Raw genomic sequence first — 27,593 nt, 5'->3', positions numbered from 1 at the left:
TCTTTGAACACTATGTCTCGTTGTAACTAACTTCAATGTCCAGGAAAATGTGCTTGTTTTCTCTTCTGTTTGGCTCTGCCCTCCTCACTCTCCCTCCTAGAAAGAGGTCCCAGGATACCTTATGCTTGAGCCCAGGAAGTTTACATGATTATAAGCCATGATGTTTGACCACAGTTCCGTCTTCTTTAAGACTTGGAAGCAGGTGTATATGTAAGAAGAAATATCACAAATATTTTAGCTTGGGAGCAATCATTTGGGACTAAGGAAATAGTTGTCTGTGTCTGTAGTGTGGGCCCACTTTTCTTGGTGAAGCATTCTGGAAGATTCTGCCTTCTCTAAAAGAAGGAAGAATATTCATTATTTGCTTCTCTGAATTATTCAGTTCTGAATTATGATTTCATAAACCAATATATATGTGATGGGTAACGCAATTAGCAATCCAAGTGTGGGGTACCGTTACAGACATTTCCAGCCAGCACCATGCTATTCCAGTCATCCTTTAACGTCTCTTATTTGAAGCTTAGTCTATTGATTGGTTTCCTGATGAGGCAGGTTTCAGTCAAAATGAAGTCCTTCTTATGCCATAAGTGTGGTAAAAGTAAGTCAGAGGGGTTTCCTTTTCTTCTGGCCTAAGACCCTTTCTTCTTCTTCTTCTTTTTTTTTTTTTTTGATATGGAGTCTCACTCTGTTGCCCAGGCTAGAGTTCAGTGGCACGATCTTGGCTCACTGCCACCTCTGGCTCCTGGGTTCAAGTGATTCTCTTGCCTCAGCCTCCTGAGTCACTGGGATATCAGACACGTGCCACCACGCCCAGCTAATTTTTTGTATTTTTAGTAGAGAGGGGGTTTCACCATGTTGACTGGGATGGTCTCGATCTCTAGACCTTGTGAAAGACTTAAAGGCAGAATCTAAGGTCATCTTCACTGCCACCCCCCAGCATGTGATACACTGGTAGGGACTATTTCTAGACACTCTCTCTCTCTTTTATTATTTTTAAAGAATGTTTGAGTCATTCTAGCAATAAGATCCAGGCTCAAATATGATAGGAAATGCATGTATTTATTTGCAGCTATTTAATTGTGCATATTTTATTTTATCCAATGAGATCTTGAATTTCTAAAAACAGGGACTAGAGTGTATCCTCCTCACAGAGTATAGGTAGGCAGTAAAAAAGTTTTTGATTAATTGTTTAAATAAACTGGGCTTGGGATGTGTTACAATAAGGATCTAAGCTGCCCATTTCATTAAAATGAACATGCGTGGTGACAATCAGGAATGTATTTACCCAAGAGTAACGAAAGACACCATTGTAATGGCTTACACAGGTAGAGATTTGGCAAAATCCAGAGGTGTGTGTCTTGAGTTTGGACATTGAATTATGTAGCAAATGGGAGAAAAACGAAAAAGGAAGTAGTGCCAGCTGTGTCCTCTTTTACTAAGAAATAAAAACTTCTTCAGGAATCCTCAGTTTGCCTTGCTCTCAGTTCACATTGCCCAGAACTGGGTCATGTGACCTTCTTGGCTATAAGGATAGTTGCAGTATTAGGGAACAAGATGATCATAATTGGCTTAGATACCTTGATTCATTCTTTTCTCAGAGCTAGACAAGAGATCACCCTGAATATAATCAGAGGGTGGAAATACGTCTTGAACAGGTAGGTCTCAGTGACTGCCCCAAATCAGCTGGAACTAGGGAAGTGAATTCTGGAAGCCACAAGTCAATGAACTTGATGCTGATTTTTGAAACTTTTTGAAATAATGATTAAACAGGAGTAGTGTAAATATTCTAGACTATAAGCTTGAAGGGAGGAGGTATGGTGCTGTCTTGTTCAATGCTGTATCTACAATAGCATGGGTGGCATGAAGTAGATGTTCTATAAATGTATACTGAATAAATAAATAAACAATAGCAGCCCAAGGAAAAGTAGGCCATAATGAGAAGAGTATGGATCCAGTAGGAATAATTCATGCCAAGCTACTTCCTTTAAAAATTCTTGACAGAACAATCATTATATTTTATATAAGGGAATTTAATAGATACTTTATCATTGGATTCTGGCAAGTCAGTTGACAATGTCCTTACAATATTCTTGTAGAGCAATGCTATTATACATAGGTAGACCTGCAGCTACTTGAACAAATGAACCCAGGGAAGTTTGGTCAATGAATCTGGATCAGTCTGACGGGGAGCCTCTGAACAGGGACTATTAGGAAGGCAGCATGAATTATTGTCAAGAATATGAGGTTTAGTATGAGAAAGGCCTCGGTTCAAATCCCTTCTGTGCTGCTTTGTGTCTGGTTGATTTGGGCAATTTATTTAATTACTCTGAGCCCGTTTTTCTTATCTGTAAATTAAGGATCATAATATCTTGCAGCTTCATCATGAGAATGAGCCATGTTAAAATGTAGCAGGTATACTGGTCAATATGTAGGATGGCAGAACAAAGATTTTAAAATACCTTGAAAATCTGGAAAATGGCAAAACAAAACAAAATGCAGTGTACACAGAGGTACATGTGCATTACTATCACAAATGCAGTGTGTGCCCCATTTTCATAATTGGCTTAAGTATTATGATTCATTATTTTTTCAGAGTTGGCCAGGAGATCGTCCTGAACAAAATCATAGAGAGGGAAACAGAGAGCGAATAGCTTCTCTGTTGGTACAATGGGTAGGACCAGATTTTTATAGGATCTAATCAGACTCTCCTTATGAAGACAGGAAATCTAACATCTGGTAACACCACCCTGAAAATAAAAGGCAACCAGCTTGGGTAATGAAAGACTGTATTACTGTGTATATAGAATTTGTAGTGCTGTCACTCTTCTTGTTCCTATTACCAATAATGTGTGTCCTCCTCTTTTTTCCTTATGAATCTGGCTAGAGGTTCATTAACTCTACTGATTTTCTCAAAGAATTAGCTTTCAGTTTCAATTGCTTTTTATTTTCCTACTTAAAAATTTTTCTGTTTTCATTGATATCTGCCCTTTATTGTTTTCTGTTTTTGTTTTGCTTACTTTGGGTTTAATTTACATTTTTTTCTTAAGGCTGAATCTGAGATCAATAATTTGAGATGTTTCTTTTTTTCTAGTATAGGTGCTTTAGTACCATACATTTCTGAGTACTGTTTTAGCAACATGATATATTGTGTGTTCATTATCATTTGGTTCAAGGTACTTACTAATTTTCATTTTTATTTCTTTTTTACATCATGATTTTTTAAAAGTATGTGAGTTTCCAAATAGTTAAGGATTTTCCAAATACCTTTAAGTTAGTGGTTTCTAATTTCTACTGTGCTCAGAGTATATGTTTTACATGATTTGGATCCTTATATGTGCATTGAGACTTGTTTTATGGCCCAGAATGTGATCTATCTTGGTGGATGTTCTGTGCACACTTGAATGTTTATTCTCCTGTTATTGGGTGGAGTGTTCTATAAATGTCAATTAGACCAAGTTGGGTTTATAGTATTGCACAAGCCTTTTACATCTTTATTAATTTTTTACCCACAGTTCTATTAGTTATTGGGGGAGGGATATTGAAATGGCTGACTACAATTGTAGATTTTTAAAATTTATTCTTGCAATTCGATTAGTTTTTGATTTATGTGTTTTGAAGTGCTGTATCAGAGGAATAAATATGTAGAATCGGTTTGTCCTCATTATGAATTGACCCTTTTATCATTATAAAATGATCCTCTATATTTCTGATAATATTCTTTGTATTGAAATTATGTTATTAATATAACCACCTATATTTCTTTTGATTAGCATTAGTATAGCATACTGTTTTCTAACCTTTTACTTTTATTTGTCTTAATATTTAAGTAAGTTTTTAAATAGGTAGCGTATCATTGGATCTTCATTTTCTTTCTAATCTGACGATATCTGCCTTTTCATTAGGGTGAATACTTATATGAGCTTAAATCTATCATCTTGCCATGTATTTTCTCTTTATTCTATATATTCTTTTTTTTTCTCCCCCATCATTTACTGCCTTCTTTTGAATTCATTAAACATTTTAAAAATTCAACTTAAGCTTCTTTGTTGGTGTGTTAACAATAACTCTTAGTTTTGCTTTCATAGTAGTTGCTTTAGGAGTTAAAGTATACATCTTTAACTTATTACAGTTTACCTTCAAGTATATTATACCACTTAGTGCATAAGATAAGAATCTTACAACGGAATACTTCTCTCTTCCTGGACTTTGTGCTGTTGTCATCATACATTTTATTTCTACATATGTTATAAGCCCCACAAAATATTGTTTTTGTTTGTGCATTAAGCAATTATCTTTTAAAAGGGTTTTAATGACTGACATGGTGGCTCACTCTTATAATCCCAGCACTTTGGGAGGTCAAGGCAGGCGGATCACTTGAGGTCAGGAGATCGAGACCGGCCTGGGCAACATGGTGAAACCCCAACTCTACTAAACATACAGAAAAAAATTAGCTGTGCATTGTGGTGGGTGCCTGTAATCCCAGCTACTCGGGAGGCTAAGGTATGAGAATTGCTTGAACCTGTGAGGAGGTTTCAGTGAGCCGAGATCACGCCACTGTACCACTGCACTCCAGCCTGGGTGACAGAGTAAGATTCTATCTCAAAAATAAAATAAAATAAATTAAAATAAAAGGGTTTTAAAAATAAGAAAAATCATTTACCTACATATTTATGGTTTCTTAAGCTCTAATTCCTTTGCATAGATTCAGAATTCCATCTGATAGCATTTTTTTTTTTTTTGCCTGAAAGACTTTCTTTAACATTGCTTACAGAACTAGCCTGCTGGTGATGAATTCTTTTGGCAATTTGATGTCAAAATATGTTTATTTTGTTTTCTTTTGATATATATATATAAAGCATATAAAGTGTACATATTATATATTAATATAAAAGAACTCTTGAGTGATAGATTCTTCATTCAGTACTTCAGATACTGCTCCACCACCTTCTGGTTTGCATTTTTCTGATGTGAAATCTGCTGTCATTCTTATCTGTGTTCCTCTGTACAGTAATGTGTATATATATATATATATTTTTTTATCTCTGATAGCTTTTAAGATTTTCTCTTTATCAGTGGTCGTAGGCATTTTGATCGTGATGTTTCTTGGTATGGTTTTATTCATGTTTCTACTGAGTTTGTTGAGCTCTTTGGGTTTATGAGTTTATAGTTTTGGTCAAATTTGGAAAGTTTTCATCAATTATTCCTTCAAATACTTTTTTCTGTCCTCCCTAATCTATTCTTATGTCATATTTCTCATTTTCTTCAGGGACTACAATTGCATGTATACTAGGCTCACTGATACTCTTTTACTTTCAGTATTTTTCTTCCTTCAGTGTTCCATTTTGGATAGTTTCTATCACAATGCTTTCAAGTTTGTTTATTTATTTATTTATTTAATTTATTTTTTTTGAGACGGTGTTTCGCTCTGTCACCCAGGCTGGAGTGCAGTGGCAGGATCTCGGCTCACAGCAGGCTCCATCTCCCGGGTTCACGCCATTCTCCTGCCTTATCCTCCCGTCAAGTTTTTTACTGTTTCTTTTTTAGTAATGTCTAACCTATTAATCCCGTGTGTGTGTGTGTGTGTGTGTGTGTGTGTTAGGGTGCTAAAAATCTCAGATAGTGGTTTTATTATCTCCTAGATGTTTGTGTCTTTTTTTTTTTTTTAAGATTGTTCACATCTCTACTTCCCATGCTCAGTTTATTTTTTCTACTTGTTGAACACATTGAATACAGTCATAATTACTTTCTTAATGTCTTTGTTCTCTTATTTTATCTGTCATTTCTGGGATGCTTTCAATTCATTGATTTTTTTTTCTCATTACTTTCCTGCTTTTTGCATGCCTGATAATTCTGATTGGATTCCAGATGTTGCAAATTTTACCTTATTAGGTGTTGGTTATTTTTAATTTCCTGTAAATATTCTTGTGCTTTGCTCTCGGACACTTTGTTCTTAAAAACAGCTTAATCCTTTGGTAGCTGGCTTTTAAGATTTCTTAGATAGAATCAGAGTAGCTTTTACATTAGGGCTACTTTTGCCCCACTACTGAAGCAAAACCATTTGAATTGTGAATTATGAGGTTTTCCAGTGTGGGTGCCAGGATCAGGCACTATTTCTGGTCCTGTAGGTTCAGCTGGGTACCTTTCTACTCTGCCTTGTGGGAGCAGAATTAATTTCCTACCCTGTGCAAGCTTTAGTACTTGCTCTCTCTTTTGTTCATACATGATTATTTCCTGCCCTTAGGTAGCTTCCTCACACACCTGCTCTAATAAGCAGAAGACTGGAGTGAGATCTGTTGTAGATCTCCACAGCTCCTTCTTTCTCTGTGTAGCTTTCTCCTTGCTGATACACAACTCTCAGTTCCAGCTGCTTTGGCCTCCCTGCTCTCCCAGTTCCATCTCCTCAACTCAGGGAGTCTGCCTAGCTCTTTTGTGCTGCTCCCTCTAGTTAGTAAATCAAGGCAATCATAGGGCCACCTCATTTGTTTTCCCTCCTCAAGGACCACTGTCCAGCACAATGTTTAAAAGTCATTGTCTTATAAACGCCTGCTTGTTTTTGTTTTTAGTTGTTTTAGGCAGGAGAGTAAATTCAGTCCTGTTGCTCCATCTTAGCTGGCTAGACTGGATTGCTATAAATGACTGTGGCTCTCTTCATAAAACAGATTGCCAAGGGTGTCACCTGTTTCCAAAACAATTGTTAAGTAACATGAAACACCTGACATTGCAATGTACATCAGCTTCTCAGTAACGACTGTGCAACAAACAGGCATTACCGAAGAGTGGCCTATGAATGAATTTTATGTAAGATGATCCATTTTCCCCTTTGGCTTACATTTTAAAACTCCTGTGGTATTCTCTCTAGTGAATTTGTTGTTACTTTCTCTATAGTAGTTACTTCAAACCCTAATACTTTCCCCTATTTTCTCCCTTCTTTCTTTTTTTCCTTGTCATGGGCCTGTATACAAAATTTCATAATGTTTTGGGGTTAAAATTCATCTTTCTCTAGTTAGCATAAAGTGCTTGAGTATTTAAGTGTGTGCTTATTGCTAAGATTATGTGTGTGGGTTGAATAAAGACAGGGTCTTTGACCTCAAGAAGCTCAAAATCTTTTAAAAAATATGAATATAAACTCCCATTGTTTTTGATTGTTGCAAAAGAGGAGAACATTTGCATTTTGGGGTGGATTTATACACCGAGGCATAAGAAAGTTCAAGATTTATACACAGAGGCATGAAAAATTCAAGAGAAGGATTTTTTTTTTTTTATTGTTCCTTAGCCCCAATAAGTACTGAGTGCTTACTATACAACAAGAGACTTTGGTGTTAACTAAGAGACTGAGGCAAGTCACTGACATAATGTGTTTGTAATCTTCTAGAAGACTTGACAGAAATTGAGAAAGATCCAAGGTGTGGTATTGTAGTATATATTTGAGATGTCACAGGAGAGTGTGGTTATTGAGGGCTGGAGAGATTAGGGAAGGCTTGAAGAACTAGTTCAGGAAGGAACTGTGGAGTTTCAGGGAGAACTGTATAAGCAGAATTAAGAGGATGAGTGCCCATGGCTTGTCTAAGAACAACCAGAGAGGAAGTAAAAGGCTTCTGCTGGAGAAGAGGGAATAGCAGAGGCCTCTCTGTGGAGGCCTTATTGTGTTCCAGGCTCAGGCATTTGTCCTATGAGGGGCTGTAGATGATTTTTTTCCAGGTGGATATGCACGAAGATTTGTATTGAATAGGGGATTAGGATTAGTGAGTATATGAGGGACAAGGACTGGCAGCAGAGGCTTGAGGGAAGGGCATATGCCTTAATCATCTTTGTATTCCCAGATCCTAGTTCATACTTAATGTTTGTTGCTTGAGTGCATGTAAAAGTTTATTTATTATATTTCGAGACAGGGTCTCGTTGCCCACGCTGGAGTGCAGTGGTGTAATTTTGGCTCACTGCAACCCCTTGCCTACCAGACTCCAGCAATCCTCCCACCTCAGCCTCCTGAGCAGCTGGGACTATAGGTGTGTGCCACCACCCCCCGGATAAAAAAGGTTATTTTTCCTTCTAAATTGTTAATGCTCTTGATAATCATTGGCCTTGCCAATGGCATGACAAGTATTGTGAAAGAACTTCATGGTCAGTGTTATTTTGTTCCAAGGGCTAAAGGTAGGCCAACTTCAACTCAGACTCCTTCAAGTCATTTTTTTAAAATTATATTTTAAATTAACTAAATAGTTGCATATATTTAGGGGGTACAAATCAATGTTATGACTTAATACAATGTGGAATAACTGAATCAAGCTAATTGACATATCCACCTCAGATATTCCTGTTTTTGTGGTGAGAACTTTTGAAATGTACTCTTAGCGATTTTGAATTGTATAATACATTATTTACTATGTTCACTATGGTGTGCAACATATAGTCCAAAGGGGGAAAAAAGTCCTTATTTCTCCTAACTCAGGCTTTTTATCCTACAAACCTTATTTGCTTCTTTACATATCTCATTCTCCTCCTTAAAGGAAAAGGCACTCAGCCACTTTTGTAGAAATTACACAGCATGGCCATTTGCAATCCCTGCCTCTCCCATTCGTAATAAATCCTACATAGTCTTACAGATCTCATAAAAATTCAGACCACACACATAACCTGATAGCCCACGCGCACATTCCCAACAAAGCCTGGAAGAGGGACAAGCTCCCAGATAAGCTGAATTCACACAAAGCAGAATCAGGTACCCACACACACTCACACACGCATGGCCTAGGCAGTGTAACCATCTGTCCAGGCGCTCACACACTATCTTTAGCCACACACAAGCACGCACAGTCGAGTACACACATTTCACCCTCGGATCCACGCACGCTCCCCGAGACCCGCAGGCCGGGCCCTGCCCCCGGCGCTGGCTCGCCGGTGGCCTGCGTCAATTCCACGCGCCGGTTGCGTCATCATGGTGCGCCATTGCAGCAGGCATTGGCCGGGACTGGAAGTGCGGGGTGCTGCAGCAGCCGAAGCCGGAGCTGCTAGGGTGCGAACTGCGAGAGCAGGTGTGGGCTGCGAGAGGCTGCTCTGGCCGGGAGCGCCGGGACAAGTGCGTGGAGCTGGTGCGGGACCTGCAAGTTGCTGGGGCAGTCGTGTCCCCTTTTCCCCGACCCCCGAGCTCCGGGCTTCTCCCTGAGAAATGGGTCGGGCTCGTGCAGGGGTGGGGGCAGGATTCATCTCTCCTAGGGGGACCAGACTGGGGCATGGGTTCCTCTGGGTTGGAAGGAGTCCTTATGGACTCAGTCCCCTAAGCATCTGCACGCGCGGAGGCGCCGCCAGCCAGCCCGCTTGGGTCCCTGGGGGACACTGAGGCAGCAAGGGGTGCTCTGAAAGGAGCCGGTATGCTGGAGATAATGACAGCTTCACCATTGATTGGACTGAGCGCTCACTGTGTGTTACACACTGTTTTAGACCCTTTGTTTATGTTATTCAGTCCTCTCAGCAACCCAGGAGGTAAGAGCTATCATTCTGCCCATTTTCCAGATGGGAAAACCAAGGCATAGAAGTTAACCAGCTTATGGTAATAAAACAATCACACAGATGGTAAGCAGTGGAAGATTTAAACCTCAGAGCCGGTCTTCCAGCCTCTGTCCTTTTCAGATCCTCCAGTCAGCTTCCCTCAGCGCATGCTGGCTGGTGCCTCTAGGATATTGCTTCTTTATTACTCCTTGACCTTGAGCGAACTGTGGGGAGGGAGGAAGTGCAAAACGTGGACCTCCTATTGGCACAAGCGAGCCTCTTTGTCCTCTCCTCATCCCTTCTTCACTTCGTTTTCTCAGGCAGCAGCGGCTCCCCTGTTGTATGGACATTCTGCACCCGAAACTGATAGCTGAGTCCTGAAGTTTTATGTTATGAAACAGAAGAACTTTCATCCCAGGTGCATTGGTTTATTCTCTCCCCTAGCCTGTTATGTTAGATAGTACTTATGTTAAATTGTTAAGGACATAGGTGGTTATGCCGAGAATAGCAGTGACTGGAGCAAACCCATGTGGGGATTGTAAAGAGATTGGAATATGCCTTCCAAAGGAACACTATTAATCTAGACACGACTTTTCAGGATGTTAAAGGAATAATTTTAGGCCAGGTGAGAAACAGGCAAAATCAAAAATAATTTAAGGCTAGAGACTATGTTTGAAAGTTTTTCTATTTGGGGTTAATATCTATTTTAGGAGTTTACTCTTAGTGAACCTTTTTCCTTAGGGTGGAAAAAAGCTTATCGAAAAGGATGAAAACTTATACATCAGATATTTCAAAATAGTGTGCTTTTCTTTCAGAGCTTTGTAGCTTTGTATTACCTTTGTATTAAAAGTGAAAATGTTTCTTTTAGGACATCACAAGAAAATTAAAATCTTAATTCAATTTAAGTAGGGGAACTTAAGGGGTGCCCTAATTGCCTTAATTAAATAAACATGCCTTCATTCTGCCAGGAACTATTCAATTATTAACAAAAACGAAATAAAAATAAGCTCTTATTTTCACTTGCAAGTGACTGTTCATAGCTATTTTGTTTGGATACAATTCATAGCTATTTTGTTTGGAAACCATTTTGTTTGGATACTATATTTTGTTTGGATACTATTCGTAGCTGTTTTGTGTGTATACAAAGGATACAATGTTGTATCCTTATATATTCAGGAAGTCTTAGAATGCAAATGCTGATTTTTTTTTTTTTTCTAGTCAGGGCCGCCTAACTGTGTTCATATAAACACATCAAAGTCAGTTTTTACCTTGTGACTCAACATGGTAGAAGTCTATCAGTTCATTTGCTATCCCATTATGGAGCAAAGTAATGTAGAAATCAGAATTTTGAGTTCTGGTATTTACTCTTTTGATTCCTTGTTAATTTAAGTGGTACTTATTTTTTATAGCACATGATTTGGGAATTACACTTTGTGACATGGATGAATCTGCACTGACCCTTGGTACAATAGATGTTTCTTATCTGCCAAATTCATCAGAATACAGTGTTGGTCGATGTAAGCACACAAGTGAGGAATGGGTAAGTTTAGGATAGCGTTAAAAGCATTCAGGCTAAAAATGTTCACTTCAGTGGTGTTTGTGAAGGTGCACATACTGGCAGCAACATAATATCACGTCATGATTAATAGCTACAGAAACTGGTAAGTTTATGAAGCCTAATAAAAATTTTTATGGCATTATATTGGGAAGAAAAAATGGTTAGGAAATTAATGTACACTGATGATGTTAGAAAATGAAACAATCATTTTGCATAGGAAAAAAAGTAGTAGTTTTGGGTTGGGTAAGAAATTCTTTGTTTCTTTCTTTCTCTTGGTATGTACTTTCCATGAGTTATACTTAAAAAGCATGAATTTTATAATAGAAATAAACTTTAAAAAATTAAAAATAGGAATGTATAGTATGAATTCAATCCAAAAGGCATACATTTTCTTGGATTGTTTTTCTTATTTCAGTATAACATGATGTATTTTAAATATTATCTCAATTGTCTTTATATAAAAAATAGTGGGGTTTTTTTTTCTTGCTTAATTTTGAGAATGTTATATCTGTATAACAGAGATTTGAGCAACTGAGCTCAAAGTTAAGCATTTTTAGAATAGAAGAGCAAGGTTTGACCCTAATTGAACAGCATAGCTATAATTTAAATTCTGGTCTTTAAGTTCCCTTAATAAGATAAAGGAATGTTATATAAGTTTACCTTTTTTTCCAAATTTAAAGTAAAATTATAAAAACTTGCTCACTATGTAAGGCCTTCATGTTCTGTAGTGGGACTGTGTGATTTCAAAGGGGGTAAGGTTAATTGTTAGACTAGAGATCCCGGAGTCTGAATTTATTTATCTTGCTATCAGAAGTCTGTTTGACCTTCTACAATTTAGTTTTTAAATTTTTGAATACTGCTTTCAGTGTGTAGCTGTTACTATGCTTGGGTGCTCAACGTTTGCTTATGTGGTAAGCTTTTATCCAAGTGTTGATCATGGAGGGAGTACTTAAATGAAAATCACTCCGAATATGCCAGAAGTTTTTCTTCTGTCCAAAATAGTTTTTGAGATCAAGTAGACAAGTATTCTCTTGCCATTTATAAACTATTTTTTTTCCTTAATATTTGTCAGGGTGAGTGTGGTTTTAGACCTACTGTCTTCAGATCTGCAACTTTAAAATGGAAAGAAAGCCTAATGAGTCGGAAAAGGCCATTTGTTGGAAGATGTTGTTACTCCTGCACTCCCCAGAGCTGGGTAAGAACCTTACTGCTTATGGACCTTAATACTCAGCATAAAATATGATTTCCAACTTTGTAGTAGGCGGTCTTATTGGACTAAATTCACTTTCAGAACAGAGACCCATGTTTATGAACTAAATATTTCAAGTAAAGATGTTGACACACTTTTTGTTTCCATTCATTTATTCAGTAAATATTGGTCCCATAATTGATACCGGGTAACATTCTAGTTCTTTTGAGGTTTTAGTAGGATTTTAAGGGGGAGAGTAGATCTTACTTTCAGTTAAGTCTTCAAAGGAGTTAGTGGGAACCTTCATGAACTTTTAGTTGTTGAACTTTAGCACTTAACATTAAAATCCTAGCAAGATAAGAAAGAGATAATGGGACAGAGTAAGAAGTTAAAGCTGTGACTTTGCTTTGAGCCTTTGCTAATGGAAGGTATCTGTTGACTTTGTGATAGTGAAGGATTGTCACTAAAATGTTAGAATGAAGATTTAAGAGAGTGTATATGGGTTTGTTGATTGTATTTTGGTGAAAAAACACAAGCCATGCAATATCTTTTGCATTACAGTGTAGTCTTTGAGAAGAGTTGAGTGGGTGAGAGGTATGTTTTCGGTGGTAGTTGAAGAGAAGGACAAGTTAGCACAGGAACATAGAATTTCATGTGGTTGTGTTCGAAGGCAGTAGAATTGCCTTTTAAAAGTCATTTCTTGATGTTAAGCTTTCTCTGGGATCCAGTTACCAGGATGTAGAAATTCTGCCGTTTAAGTGCCTGCCGTTTATAGAGGTTGCACTTGTGTGGCTAGGTAATTGTGCTGTGTGAATTTTCTGCTCAAGGTTGGCTTGGCAGAAAGTAGAATTCTGAGTCTGATCTAAAGGGATTTACTAACATGGGAGAGATTTCTGTGGAACCCAAGCAGTTTATGTTAAATGTTCAGGTCTGCTGAAGAACGTCTTGTTATAAATATTGCTTCTTTTAAACCACAAGTACTTTGTTGCAAGAATTTGGTAGAATTCAAGGATCACAGAAATTTCTGGCCTAGGAGTAAGGCTAGTTCAGATTAATAGGCCACTTGAAATCAAGATTTAAACAGAATGTCATTTTCTTTTTAAATCTGATATCTAGTCTGATTCTAATTTTGAATGCTTAAAACAATAACTGCAAAGTGTTCTTAAGTCAGAGGCTATATTTGGTGGTGGTGATGGTTTGGAGTAAGGGTAGATGGTACAACAGACAAGTGATTTTTGCCCTATTAGAGTACCTGATGGAGTTGAACTTGATCTTGAATTACTTCCATGACAGGATCATTTAAAATAATTTGCTTAAAAAAGTTTTTTTTGGTAACTTTATGATATTTGCTATCTTTTCTCTGAAATCCTATTTTCCTTTCCTTTAAAGAGATTACAGTTAAGTGTTTTTATATTTTTTATTGAGGGAACACTGCTTTTTCAGCATTTGAGTGTGGAACAGTTACTTTTTTGCCCATATTGATAAAACTATAGACTGTCTTTTCAGCAAAGCTATCTCTGGATTATCTTTCAAGATCACATGTAAAGATGGTGACCAGTAGACATGCGATTTCTCATTAAGTGGACAGTTATTTGGGTGTAATAGAAAGACCATACTCTTTAAATCAAGACATAAGATTGAATCCTAAACCTCTGCCAGCCTTAGTTTCTCACCTAGAAAATGGTGATAACTCTTATGTGTCAGGATTTTTGGGAGATTTAGTAAGCAGCAATATCTGCATGGTCCTTAGCATGGTCTTTGTATTTTGGGAAACCTGAAATCTCTGACATTCTTGTAGCTTCACTTCTTTCAGGGTGGAGATGAGGAGTCAAGCAGGAAGGGGTACTATTTCCTTTGGTTTTAAGGTGTTTTTTTTTGTTTGTCGGTTTTTTGTTTGTTTGTTTTGAGACGGAGTCTTGCTTTGTCACCCAGGCTAGAGTACAATGGCATTGTGTTGGCTCACTGCAACCTCCATCTCCTAGGTTCAAGCAATTCTCCTGCCTTAGCCTCCCAAGTAGCTGGGATTACAGGTGCCCGCCACCACGCCCAGCTAATTTTTATATTTTTAGTAGAGATGGAATTTCACCATGTTGGCCAGGTTGATCTCAAACTGCTGACCTTAGGTGATCTGCCTGTCTCAGCCTCCCAAAGTGCTGGGATTACAGGTGTGAGCCACTGCACCGGGCTGGTTTTAAGATTTTAAAGATTAGTTTTGAGTTTATGACTTTCTTTGAAGGCTAAAAAGTACTTTTCAATAAAACTTTTTTCTTCACTTAGATTTTTGAGGCAATGTCTGTTTTTATGCTTGATATTAAAGTCGTCAAGAACTTGTAATGAGAGCTCTTCATCAATCTAGTTGTTTATTTATGTCTACATTTACTTTGTTTTATATAGGACAGATTTTTCAACCCCAGTATCCCGTCTTTGGGTTTGCGGAATGTTATTTATATCAATGAAACTCACACAAGGTAAAAATAAATTTCTTGTGTTTTTAATACATCTCAAAAGAAAAACTTCATAATAATCAGTTAATACACTTTAAGCTGAGTTGCTTTGCGTTATTGAGAGTTAATGGAATATGAGTTTCTGACACAAGAGACAGACATTATCTGAAAATTGGAAGCAGTATAGCCACAGAGAGAACTATTACTGTTACCACTTGTGTACTTAAAAATATTTTCAGGGGAGTGTAGATGTCACTTCTTTGACTTATATTGATTTTGCATATGAAGTATGCCAAAATGTGGGAAACATTTGTCTGAGGAGACTGGTAGGTTTGAATCTCTTATGATTTATTATGACTATTTAATACTTTAAAAAAAGTATAAATTACTGAAATCTGCCCAATCTGTAGGGTGTTAGAAGACATTTTCTGTATTGAGCAGATGTCGTTTGAGTTATTGTTTACCCAAGACTTGACTTAGAATTCTTAAAATCTCTAGGCGTTTGGGGATAGGCTTGTAAGCACCAGGGTGAGAGAAAAAGATCTTTGTTTTATCTGACTCTAGGCCAGGGAACAAGGAAGGAGGGTCGAAAGGTTGTGTGAGTGTCTGTGAGGCAAGAGAATCAGTAGCCAAATGCTAGCAGTCCTTGTAATTCTAAAAATAGATACCTGGAGTAGGCAGGCAGATAGGCTCAGATGATGAGAAATACTTGAAATTCTATGAAAATTAGTGCAAGAAATCAACTGCTTGAAGCCCTTATATTACTTCTCATAATTTGATGATTAGATCAAATATGAGAATGATAATACTTGCATATATAGTAAACTTTAAAAAATAGAACTGAGGTCTAAGACGAGCAGATCATTCCCAGGCTGCTGGTCTCTCTCCCTTTTTTAAATGTATGTTTAAATTTAAATTTAAAAAAGAGGGGAGAGACTTTGGTCCATTGAATTTTTTTTGATAAGATGATAAGATCCTAAGAAAAGGGATCTCATAGAGTCTTCCTTATCTAAGTAGATATTTTATATAGAAAGCCAAGAGGTTTGTTTCTTGCCCTCAATTAGAGACAGTTAAGGAAAATTGCGTTTGCCGTGATGACTAAGCAGTATGAAACTATTCAGTGAAATAAGCTGCATGTTCAGCTATTTAGTTCTTCTGTATATTAAATGAAGCAAAGCCTAAAACATTTTTACACATTCACGTACAGAGTCACACACTTGGTCACTGTCACACTCATGCACATGTGCATACACACACACAATTCTTTCAGTCAGTTGCAAAGGGATTACATAGAGAGCTTGGACTTTGTACATTCCAATAATATTTCTGAAAATGTTGGCTGAAGGAAGAGTTTAGGATTAATGTTTAATATATTGGGCCAAATTTTTGGAAGATTTAGACAAAGGAGGAAGAAAAAGAGAATGGCAGGAAGGAGAGGTGAAGAAATAAGTCATTCATAAACAGTTCTCTCTCAAGTTACTTTTTCTTTGCCCAGAATTGAGGGCATTCTGGGTCTTTTCAGAGTTAATGAATTGATAATGCGATATCATGTAATCATTACAAATGGTTTCAAATTATTACATAATGAAAGCTTGTAGCATTCTTATTCTGAAACTTGTCTCTCCATCCTCCCATCTAAATACCTCATAGTAATTTGTAACTGACAGGAATATATTCTATCCCTCAGGTATATTTAAAATGTGAAGGGGAAAAAAAGTGAAAAATTCTGGCTTTGTTAGCCCAGAGTACAGATATTTAGATCATGCTTGACTTCTTTCAGCTGATCAGCCTTGTCAATTCAATTAGTCAGCAATTATCTTAGGAAAAAACAAAAACTATAACAATAACAAAAAATTAGCCTTTAATCATAGGAAAAGACTTCTAAATGTATCTTTTATAGCCCATAGCTATAATTATAAACTGTATGGTTTATTAGAATAGATATAGCTTATATATAGCATTAAACATTTTTGCCTTTTTAATGGTATTAATAAACCCAGATGTTCTTATTTCATTTTTGTTTTCATATTAGGGTTATTCAGCACAGTAACACTATTCAAACGTTAATACACAAATTCCAAGTTTCAATTTTAGCTGAGAGTACGTGAATAAAATTGGCTGCACAACATTCTGAACTACTAAGGGGAATTTGCTGTAGGAGAACCCTAAATCTCAGAAATGGATGACATTAGGCTTTGTTTTTATGGGTGGAAAATTAGTTTATGATTTAAACAACTTGTTTTAGATTTACCTCTAATACTTCTCTGCTAAATCATTTTCACAGACACCGGGGATGGCTTGCAAGACGCCTTTCTTATGTTCTTTTTATACAAGAGCGAGATGTGCATAAGGGCATGTTTGCCACCAATGTGACTGAAAATGTGCTGAACAGCAGTAGGTAAGGGCAGGACACAGGTGTAAAGGTGGGAAATGGCAGGGATGGGCGGTAGGAGTGGGAGGGGGAAGTAATTCTCCTTAGTAACCTTTAGTTTCTCTGGGACTGTGTCTCAAGAAGTGTTCACATTTCCAAACATTAAATGTTAAGCTCCAAAGGAAACTAAAGAAGGGCAGGCAATAGATGCTTTGGTGACAGTGCCATGTGGGAATAGCAGTCTTGTGTTATGGATTAATAATCAAATGGGTTTCTAAAACATGAAAGGCAAATAGAAGTTCAGAGATGCACATATTTCCAGAATTCTCTATTTTCTGTAATATAAATGTTGGAGACATTGAATTTCCTATTTTATAGCCAAAAGAGAAGTGAATTTGATATTTTTGCCAGTTACTGAGTACCTAGGTACAAATTCTTATACTAGAAAGTCATTGCTAGAAATCTTAACAGAATGAGATACTGCCTTTGCTCTCACAGGAGCTTGCTTACAATAGGAAAGACTGATTGGAACTCAGGTGGAATGGGGAAATAAATATTCTAGAGTATGGGAGTTTGGGTGAAGGTGTTCCAAACTTCCATACTCTAGCATATTGATTCTAGAGTACTGGTCTCATTGGTGTGGCCAGTTTTAGAGATCTACCTGGATTTGGGGAGCAGGAGATCAGGGTGAATTAAAAGGCTGCTTTGAATTCACAAGTGTCATTTGTAGACTCTTCGTTACGTTTGTTAAGGCCTGAACAATGCTGGCACGTAGTATGTGCTCAAGAGATGCTTTTCGAATGGATGAGTGAGTAGTTGATAATTGAGGTGCATCAGTCATGGTAATGACTTGTAGAAACATTCCTGGCCAGAATGCAATGAATGCTTTTTGGGGAATAGACTTGGGGGGCATCAGTGTCCTGTGGTATTGGTCTTTTTGTATTAGTGAATTATGGGGCTGTGTGGAATTTTGCTGTACTTCACTAGTCTAAAATCAACACCAGTGGGATAAAACACAATTATTTGAAACTCTTAGGTTATTATATATTCTGTTTTCTTGTTAAAACCTTTAAGTATGTTTGTTTCATACAGATGTTTTGACTAGAAACTGGGATGTTAGAAGTGGTTTAAGGAGGTTGAACCTCATACTTTCTCCCTTAAGTCAGCTGGAAGATTTATAAAACTGGATTAAATGTTTCCTTTTATCTCACTGCTTATGATTCCATGCTGTGCTCTTTTGATCTTGAGCTGTGCCTTTTAAAAACTACTGGTTTGAGTTGAAAAATTTTGTAAATATTTGTGTCCCTTTTTGGTCCCTCCCAGAGTTTTACATATATTTTTACTAATGGAGTCAGAATACAAATTAAAAGTAAATTAAGTCTTCAAAAGAAAAATCACACATTAATTTGGTTGTAGACTTTTGGATACCTCTGAATTGTATGCCTAAAGCGGTAACCTTTCTTTTTCTCTCTTCTGCTAGAGTACAATTTCATGTCCCTCCCACTTCAGTGGGAACATTCAAATGCACATAGTTGTCACCCAGTAAATTTGAATTAAATTCTTAAGTCCACTTTCCAGATTCCTCAGAGATTCTTTGATTTAGGAATATAATACTCTTAGTATTTAGTAGATAGCCAGAAAGAGCACTTCTAGCTTGAGCTTATTCTTTCATGTTGCCACATTTTAAAGAGAACATGTATTTTGTTTTGTGATTTACAGCTGCAGTTTAGAAAATACTGAATACAGAATTTAGTATAGAATCAGTTACATTGTCTCTTTTTCCATTTTCATACCAGAGTACAAGAGGCAATTGCAGAAGTGGCTGCTGAATTAAACCCTGATGGTTCTGCCCAGCAGCAATCAAAAGCCGTTAACAAAGTGAAAAAGAAAGCTAAAAGGATTCTTCAAGAAATGGTTGCCACTGTCTCACCGGCAATGATCAGGTATTAAAAGGCCAGACAAAAAGCTTTCAATCACAGCCATGCTGATTTGAGCAAATAAGACTGAATTATTGAACTTTCCTAGCACAGTTCTCTTTGTCCAAAAGATGTTTCAATGAATCCTGATATTAAATTAAACTCTTCTTAAATTCTTCTTCAGCTTTCATGCAAAGTAGCACTGTGGTAGGCTTGAAGGTGCCTTCATCTCTGTTAATTGATAGCAGCCAATGTATTACTACTAACATCTGCTCATCTAGACTAGTTGTGAATCAACTTTCACATATCCGAGTCATAAAAGGAGTGGTTTGTGTACATCAGAGGGATCATTCTGCTCACTAAATATTCATTCACCTTGGTCATTTGCTTCTGCAGTATAAAATATTTTTAGAGTGAAATATGATTGTAGTCTATAATAAATGGATACTTTTGTAATAGTATATATATATAAAGTTAGCTCTAGTTCAGCAATTCAGATATACATGCATGCGTGTGCACACACACACACAAAGTCATTTATAAGAAATTTTAGGTTGTAGGTCCATAAATTTAGACAGAAATAACTGTGTATGCTTGTATGTAAAAATATATGTGTGTTCATTTATGTTTTTTTTTGTTTGTACTTTGTTTCAGACTGACTGGGTGGGTGCTGCTAAAACTGTTCAACAGCTTCTTTTGGAACATTCAAATTCACAAAGGTCAACTTGAGATGGTTAAAGCTGCAACTGAGGCAAGAATTTCTGTGAATCTGTTACCCCATTTTCCCCTCATTTCTAGAGTGATTTTAGAGTTCTTGTGGAAATATTCTCTTGTGTACTGTTATGTATTTCAACCCATTTGGAAGATTTCCCTCTTTTGTGATAACTTCAGCAGCTGTGTATTTGGGGAGGAGAAATGGGATACAGGAGTACTTATCAGCAATATGCAGGATTCTTTTTGTAAGTTACCTTGCAACAACCCTGAAAATCTGGTAGAACAATCTCTATTTTGTAGATGAAGCAATAGAGACACAGATAGATAAATAGGTTGTCTCAAGTGGCAGATAATAAGTGACTTGTCCTGGATTTCAAACAGACCAAGCCTGACTCCAAAACCTGTGCTCTTTTTATGTCAGTAGAGCTGCTTCTCAGAAAGGGTATAAGTCAACTGGAACTCTTGATTGCTCTTCTTCCCCCAACTTATTTCTGTTGTTATAGTTGCTTTTATTTTTAGCTCAAAAAGTATTACATTGAAGGAAGTTCCTATTATTGGAAAATGTTTTTAAAGAGTGAGTCACTGATTAGCCAGTGTTTGAGTGACTCTAGCCAAATATGCAGTTGCAAAGTGTGATTGAATTTTACATTTGAATTTTAAATTTGGCATTTTTTCCTTTGCTAGACGAATTTGCCGCTTCTGTTTCTACCAGTTCATAGATCCCATATTGACTATCTGCTGCTCACTTTCATTCTCTTCTGCCATAACATCAAAGCACCATACATTGCTTCAGGCAATAATCTCCATATCCCAATCTTCAGGTAAGATGAGCTTATTTTGGAATTTAAGGAATTAAAAAGGCTATGTTTTGAATTTTTGTTTTTTAAATTATACCTTTCGATATGTTATTGTAAAGATGACATTAGCTTTTTTTCTTTTATTATAAAAGTGATATATATTTATTGTGTAAAATGTGGAGAGTGCAAAAATGCATTAAGACTATCATCATTATTTATATCTTTTATGTGGGATACTTGGTGAACTGTGGCTACCTAAACTTTATGGGCATTATTTATCAAATGGATAAAAGGTAGTTAGAAGGGCAAAATAGCAAATTACCAGACCAGGCTCAGCAGTAGGGAGTTGTGTGGTGGGGGAGGGGGCAGTGAAGTGGGAGAAGGGTTAGTGATAAAAAGATAACCATACCTGTAACTTTGACCTCATAATTTAGTGGAGCTAGAACCACTTAAAAAGTGCAATATCATGGGAAAGGTGTCTTTTAGAGGTTTTCACCTTTTGAAAGGTTTTTTAGAGGTTTTCCTCAATGTGTTCCATTTAGGGGAAATGGTATGTGCAAATGTGGAGAGATACAGGAGCATGATATGGTTGGGAAGTGGTGGACAATTTGGTAAGGTGGGAATGTGGGATGCATTAGGAAGGATCAGAGATTGGAGGTGGTAGCTGCATAGGTAGAGCCAGATCAAAACAATTTCTAAGCCAGGAGATTAGAGTTTGTCCCGTAATTGAGAAATGACACGTTCAGATTTGTATTTTGAAAGGTCATTCTGGATTCGGAAGAATGAAATCAATTCTGCTTCCATTAGGATAGTTCAGGCAGAAGATAATGAAGGTTTAAATTAAAAGTATAGTATTGTTTTTGGACAGGAGGGCATAGATTTAAAAAGTATTTAGTAGCTTGAATTTATAAGACCCAATGCTAGTCCATATGGGGTCTCAATAGAGGGGGAGAGGAAGGAGCAAGATTCCCAGGTGTTTACCAGCTAGGAAACTGGGTAGATGGTAGGTCTGATCACCAACAAGGAATTGGTGAGGAACTGGTTGAGCTGGTTTGGGAAATTAAAGTTTGAAACGTGAAAGCACAAAGCATCTCTAAGGTCAACTGTGTAGGTAGAGAGTGGATAAGAGGAGCATGAATTTAGAAAGAGACTAGAAGGAAAGTGGGCTGGCAGGTTGTGCAGGTGGAGCTTCACAATATGGCATTTGTCACCTTTGTGTGCTATGTCCTCAGTATCACAGTCTAAGGAACTCCTTCTTAATCCCTTGGCTCAGAGTTCTATAGGCTTTCAGAGTTCTGTAGCTAACCAGACTCCTGTGACCAACTGAAGAGAAGCCATGCATTCATGCAGTCAATGATATTTATCCAGCTGTGCTTTAGACAAGAGAGAACAAAATATATAGTCCTTGCCTTCACATAGCTTAATGGATAATGTAGACAGACGGCTAGCTGTAATACAGTGTGATATGATCCTACAGGGTAGATGTGCTTTTCCAGGAATTAGAATATCTGTGTTTGCTCTCCAGGGGACCTCTTCCCAGAACCAAGGAACCTGGGAAACCGAATTAGAAAGTCATCAGGAAGTTTCTGGTGGGCACAGACTTAGAGGGAAGAATGCTCCAGTGGGGCTCTAGAGAAGCCTTGCTTCTCTTGTAATTAGAATATTTCCTGTACCTTTTTCCTTCACATTTGGTTCTCAACTAGGATTTCTTGGAACTACTTAATAAACACTGATAATGTTTTTGTAATCTAACTTCCCTTTCATGGACCCTATGCCAGCGACTGTGTAGCTCACCTGTCCTTCAGACACAGCAGGCTGTAGATAACCCAGTCTGTTTTTGTGCAGCTTTCTTTTGTTACATGACAGTCTACCCATTCACAAACCACTTCTCCTGTGTTATTTTTGTGGATGGCTCATCTCATTCATTTTATTCTGCAGAGTTTTACTCTCAAAGAGTGATACTAAGCTTTGGCAGCACCTTACTGTGGCCTCCTTATATTTATTGTACGGCAGTGGTCCCCACTCTTTTTGGCACCAGGGACTAGTTTCATGGAAGACAATTTCCACGGACCATGGGGGTGGGGAGAATGGTTTTGAGATGATTCAAGCATGTTACATTTATTGTGCACTTTATTTCTATTATTACATTGTAATATATAAAGAAATAATTATACAATTCATCATAATGTAGAATCACTCGACAGTCCCAACTGGAGGTGATGGGAGACAGTGACAGATCATCAGGCATTAGATTCTCATAAGGAATGCACAACCTAGATCCCTCATGGGCAGATTTGCAGTTCACAGTAGGATTTGCACTCCTATCCTATGAGAACCTAATGTTGCTGCTGATCTGACAGGAGGCGGAGCTCAGAGGGTAATGCAAGTGATGGGGAATGGCTGTAAATATAGACGAAGCTTTGCTTGCTTGCCTGCCACTCATCTCCTGCTGTGTGGCCTGGTTCCTAACAGGCCAGGGACCGGTATTGGTCCGTGGCCCTGGGGTTGGGGACTCCTGCTGTAGAGGATACCAAAACTATATATATTAATGTTTATATTAGTATCACTCTACTTGAAAAGAATAGGAGGCTGTGAGTTTGGAAAGATTGACTTAGTTTCAACTTCATATCACAATTAGTGTTGTTGAAAGAGACATGGGGTTGGGAAAAGAATTGTTTTATGCCTGTGTGTGTGCAAAGGAAGCACATTTTTGTTGCATGTTTTGGAAAGATGGTTATGTGTGGTTTCAGTTGGATAAAATTATTTTTGTCTCACAAGGACCCTTTGTAAGCAATAATTATTTGAGAAAATTTCCTCCAAGGAGCTTTCGTGATAAACATCATATTCATTTTGTAGTAAAGATGTCATGGGCAAATTTCAGAATGTCTAAGGGTCAGTGTCTTGATACCCTGGGCAGGATTTTAAAATTTAGAAGTGTTCTGTAATCCTCTTAAAATCTATACTATCATTTTTACGGGTAATATATCATGCAAACTCCTTTTGGCTTGGAACAGATGTAATAGAGGCTCATTATACACAGTGATATCCCAAAGACTGATGAACAATGTAAATGACTGAAACATGTCAATAATGTGGAAAATGAAAAAAATGCCTGCATTTTTACTGTCAGCTGCTCAAGCAGCACATAAGGGCTTGTATCCATTTGGCAAATGTTTTGAATTAACTTGGAATGTGAGTATTCTTTTTACATTTTTCTTTGTAAATAATTCATGCATTCTGAATTTATAGTACTTTGATCCATAAGCTTGGGGGCTTCTTCATACGACGAAGGCTCGATGAAACACCAGATGGACGGAAAGATGTTCTCTACAGAGCTTTGCTCCATGGGGTATGTGTGAGCTCTAATTATCCTTAGGGCCGTTGTGTTGGTTATCACGGTGGAAGGAAAAAGGACTCTTTTGAGTTGAGATTTTTTAAACACTACTCTGAGAAATTTGAGTGATTATTGTTCGAGTTTGTTAATTTTTTGTTGTTATTGTTGTTATTACCAAAATATAGCATTGGAGGAGCTGCTTTATTAGTGTGAATAAGATACTTTGTCAGTAGTCAAGTTATAGTTTTTTCTGTTTTGCTTTTAAAGATTTAATTTTTCTGAGCTCATTCTAAGTTGAGTGGTCTTGAATTCGTGTTTTACTTTCTTCTTATATCCCAGCATATAGTTGAATTACTTCGACAGCAGCAATTCTTGGAGATCTTCCTGGAAGGCACACGTTCTAGGAGTGGAAAAACCTCCTGTGCTCGGGCGGGACTTTTGTCAGTTGTGGTAGATACTCTATCTACCAATGTCATCCCAGACATCTTGATAATACCTGTTGGAATCTCCTATGATCGTATTATCGAAGGTCACTACAATGGCGAACAACTGGTAAGGATACCTACACAAAAGTCGTCTTTGCTTACCAAGTCTTTTAGACTTAACTTTTAGAATTTAGATTTGCTTTTAGAATTAACTAAGAATTTTTTTTCGGTACTCCCTGTGTTTAAAGCACTGTATGAAATGTGATTGGATGGGCATGGTGAGTAGCTTTCATGCCCTGTCTTTAACTTGATTGGTAGTGCTTATGTGGTGTTTTCCTGAGCTTGGCAGAAGTGACCTGGTTAGATTTATCAGTGACGACCTTGGTCATGGGATTGGAAAGTGGGAGAAGACTTGCCACCACGTTGCAATCTCTGCTGTGGAAGGTTATCTGTGGTTTGTTCTCCCCAGGGCTTAATGAATATGTGCATATTTTAAATTGGGCATGAAGAACTTGTGAGGTCATAGTGGCAAAAACACCTACAGATTGAGAAGTAGCAATGACTTTTTCAGTATACCTTTTTATTGAAGTGTAATAGTTACAAAAGAGTAGATAAATCATAAGCATGTAGCTTGAATTATCACAAAGTGAATACATCTATGCAACTAGCACCCAGATCAAGGAACAATATTACCAGGACCTTTGAAACCCTCCTCGTGCTTCTCCTGTCATCATCCCCTCAAGGTTAATCATTAATTTCATTTCTTATAGACTGGATTAGTTTTGCATATTTTTGCACTTACGTAAATTGGATAATATGTGGTCTGTACGCATCTGGTTTCCTTTGCTTAAGCAGGTGTTTGTGAGATTCATCCACATTGTTGCATGTAGTCTATTCCTTCTCATAGCTGTGTAGTATTCCAGTGTATGAGTATACCATAATTTATTCTACTGTTAACAAGATGTTTGGCTGTAATTATTCTTGTATATTTTTTCTCGATGACCATATACATTCATTTTGTTGGGTATGCACCTAGGAGAAGAACTGATGGGTCTTAAAACATGTATTTTCAGCTTTAGTAGGTACTGCCAACCACTTTATCAGAATGGTTTTACCAGCTTACCACTCCAGTCAGCCGTTAGAGTTCAAGAGGAATTTAGTTTTGTTCTTATTTATTGTGGAAATTTTTGGTGAGGTACTTATTTCAAGCTTATGGCTCCAGATGTGTCAGAAATTCAAGGACATCTGACAATCAGAGGCTTTAGAAATTAAGTGATAGGCTTACAAATTAAGTGATGTGATCTGTATGACACTCTTCTCCTTGTGTTCTGTGAATCTGTCCTTGATGTATACCCTACTCATCCTGACTGTGTCTCACAAGTTCATATCTGAGTCTGTGTCCATTACATGTCCTGCCATTGTGCCTTATATGTAATAGATACTAGGTGTTTACTGAGTGAATACTCAGTTCAAAGGCCACTGTGAGGCTGGATTTGCAATTACTTGCCTAATATTAGACATTTAGACTCTGGTGATCATCAGACCTCAGATAAATGACCTCTTCGATGTTTTATTCTTATTTAAGAACTACAGAACAGTTTTCCAGGCTATGTCATATTTTTCCTTGATTAGTATGCAATTGTATTTTTGTGAATTGTGTGAACATGATACTAAATGAAATAGTATTAAATGTTTTGTTTTTCATTGACTGAATTCCATCTGCCAATGACATGATTACATCTTTGAGCATCTTTGAATACTAAACATTTTCTGACAGGCCACAGTTAATGACTGCTTCCTTTCCTTCTTCATTCATTGTTCTTTTTCAAGATGAACTTACAGTTTCCATAAAACAAGTTATTCTGTGGATAATAGAATGTTTGTGTATGTGTTGGCTTTATTTCTCACCATGTCATTATCACTATTGGAATTTAGGGCAAGCCAAAGAAGAATGAGAGCCTGTGGAGTATAGCAAGAGGTGTTATTAGAATGTTACGAAAAAACTATGGTTGTGTCCGAGTGGATTTTGCACAGCCGTTTTCCTTAAAGGTGAGTGTCTGTTGAAATGAAACCGTGTTGAAGCATCGACCTGGAGTCAGGAGGCTCCAGTGCTGAATCTAACAGCACCTCTCAGTGTGACTTGGGGGCTGCAGTTTGCTCTCCTGTAAAATGAGGACTATGAGAAAGGTGGTGTTGCCTAAATTTTTCCACAAAATTTGCCTATTGACAAAGAAGAGTGAGTATCTGTTTTTGGGAGATATCAGGCTCAATATTTATTGCTATTATTATTTTTTTTTAATTCATGACCATCTAAGGGGAACAAAAAACACGTAGAAGGAATGAGTTCTAGTATTTGATAGTACAGTAGGGAAATTTTAGTTAATAGTAATTTATTGTATATTTCAAAATGAAAGAGAAGAATTGTAATATTCCCAACACACACAAAAAAGGTAAGTGTTTGAGGTGATGGTTATCCCAGTTACCCTGATTTTATCATTACACATTGTATATAGGTATCAAAATATTGCATATACCCCAAAATATGTACAACTATTATATATCAATTAAAAAACCCCAAAAGCCAAAAAAAATTTTGAGATGGATGAATGAATAAACGAATAAATAATTGTAAAAAAATAAAAATTCATGTGAATCTTGCATGTGCCTTTATAATATGTATTTATATCTTATGTTTTAAAATTGCCTTTAGGGGAAATTTTTCCAAACACCTCCCCTAAAAGCTGCGTAACTTTTTTTTTTTTGAGATGGAGTTTCATGCTCTTGTCACCCAGGCTGGAGTGCAGTGGCGCAATCTCAGCTCACTGCAACCTCTGCCCATTAGGTTCAAGCAATTCTCCTGCCTAAGCCTCCTAAGTAGCTGGGATTACAGGTGCCCGCTACCACACCTGGCTAATTTTTGTATTTTTAGTAGAGACAGGGTTTCACCATGTTGGCCAGGCTGGTCTCAAACTTCTGACCTCAGGTGATCATCCCACCTCGGCCTCCCAAAGTGCTGGGATTACAGGTGTGAGCCACTTTGCACAGCCAAAGCTGGGCAAATTTGACAGGATGATGCTATGTCTTATTGTGTAGAATCCAGTACCACACATCCTAAGGGATAGTGCCATCCTCATTGAAAGTCTGGGACTGGCAGGTCCCTGAGGCCCTTGCTGTTTTAAATTCTTAAGATATTCAAATTGTAAAGGAGAAGGAGAAGAATGGGTACCGAAGTAGGGAGCCCAGGGATAAGGAGCAGAAGGTCCCGCCTCTCCTTTTATTCTACTTCCTGGCTTAACTTTAAGAGATTCCAGCTGCTGTGGTAGATGCTTGCTGGCCTTGAATGCTTTGATCTTTTAGAACCT

The 27,593-nt window shown here is 37.4% G+C and overlaps 1 protein-coding gene across 4 annotated transcripts in view; it reads left to right on the top strand.

Annotated features, from left to right (window-relative positions):
• Nucleotides 1-27,593, top strand: part of GPAM (glycerol-3-phosphate acyltransferase, mitochondrial) — a 63,696-nt gene that overhangs the window by 20,954 nt on the left and 15,149 nt on the right. The window contains exons 1-12 of one of the 4 annotated variants that reach the window (XM_050804360.1): nt 8,935-9,029; nt 9,804-9,901; nt 10,893-11,023; nt 12,114-12,236; nt 14,625-14,698; nt 16,959-17,072; nt 18,842-18,988; nt 19,616-19,712; nt 20,360-20,496; nt 23,722-23,821; nt 24,146-24,358; nt 26,167-26,280. In XM_050804360.1, the coding sequence (XP_050660317.1) occupies nt 10,922-11,023; nt 12,114-12,236; nt 14,625-14,698; nt 16,959-17,072; nt 18,842-18,988; nt 19,616-19,712; nt 20,360-20,496; nt 23,722-23,821; nt 24,146-24,358; nt 26,167-26,280 (1,221 nt within the window). In that variant the 5' untranslated portion in view covers nt 8,935-9,029; nt 9,804-9,901; nt 10,893-10,921. Of the gene's footprint in view, nt 1-8,934; nt 9,087-9,803; nt 9,902-10,892; nt 11,024-12,113; nt 12,237-14,624; nt 14,699-16,958; nt 17,073-18,841; nt 18,989-19,615; nt 19,713-20,359; nt 20,497-23,721; nt 23,822-24,145; nt 24,359-26,166; nt 26,281-27,593 lie in introns of those variants that run through there. The other 3 variants (XM_050804359.1, XM_050804361.1, XM_050804358.1) reach the window with 3 other exon arrangements.

This window comes from Macaca thibetana, chromosome 9, assembly GCF_024542745.1.
Source record: "Macaca thibetana thibetana isolate TM-01 chromosome 9, ASM2454274v1, whole genome shotgun sequence".
NCBI classification, from domain to species: Eukaryota; Metazoa; Chordata; class Mammalia; order Primates; family Cercopithecidae; genus Macaca; species Macaca thibetana.
The sequence above is the reverse complement of the archived record's forward strand: the minus strand, read 5'-3'. Positions and strand labels throughout refer to the sequence as shown.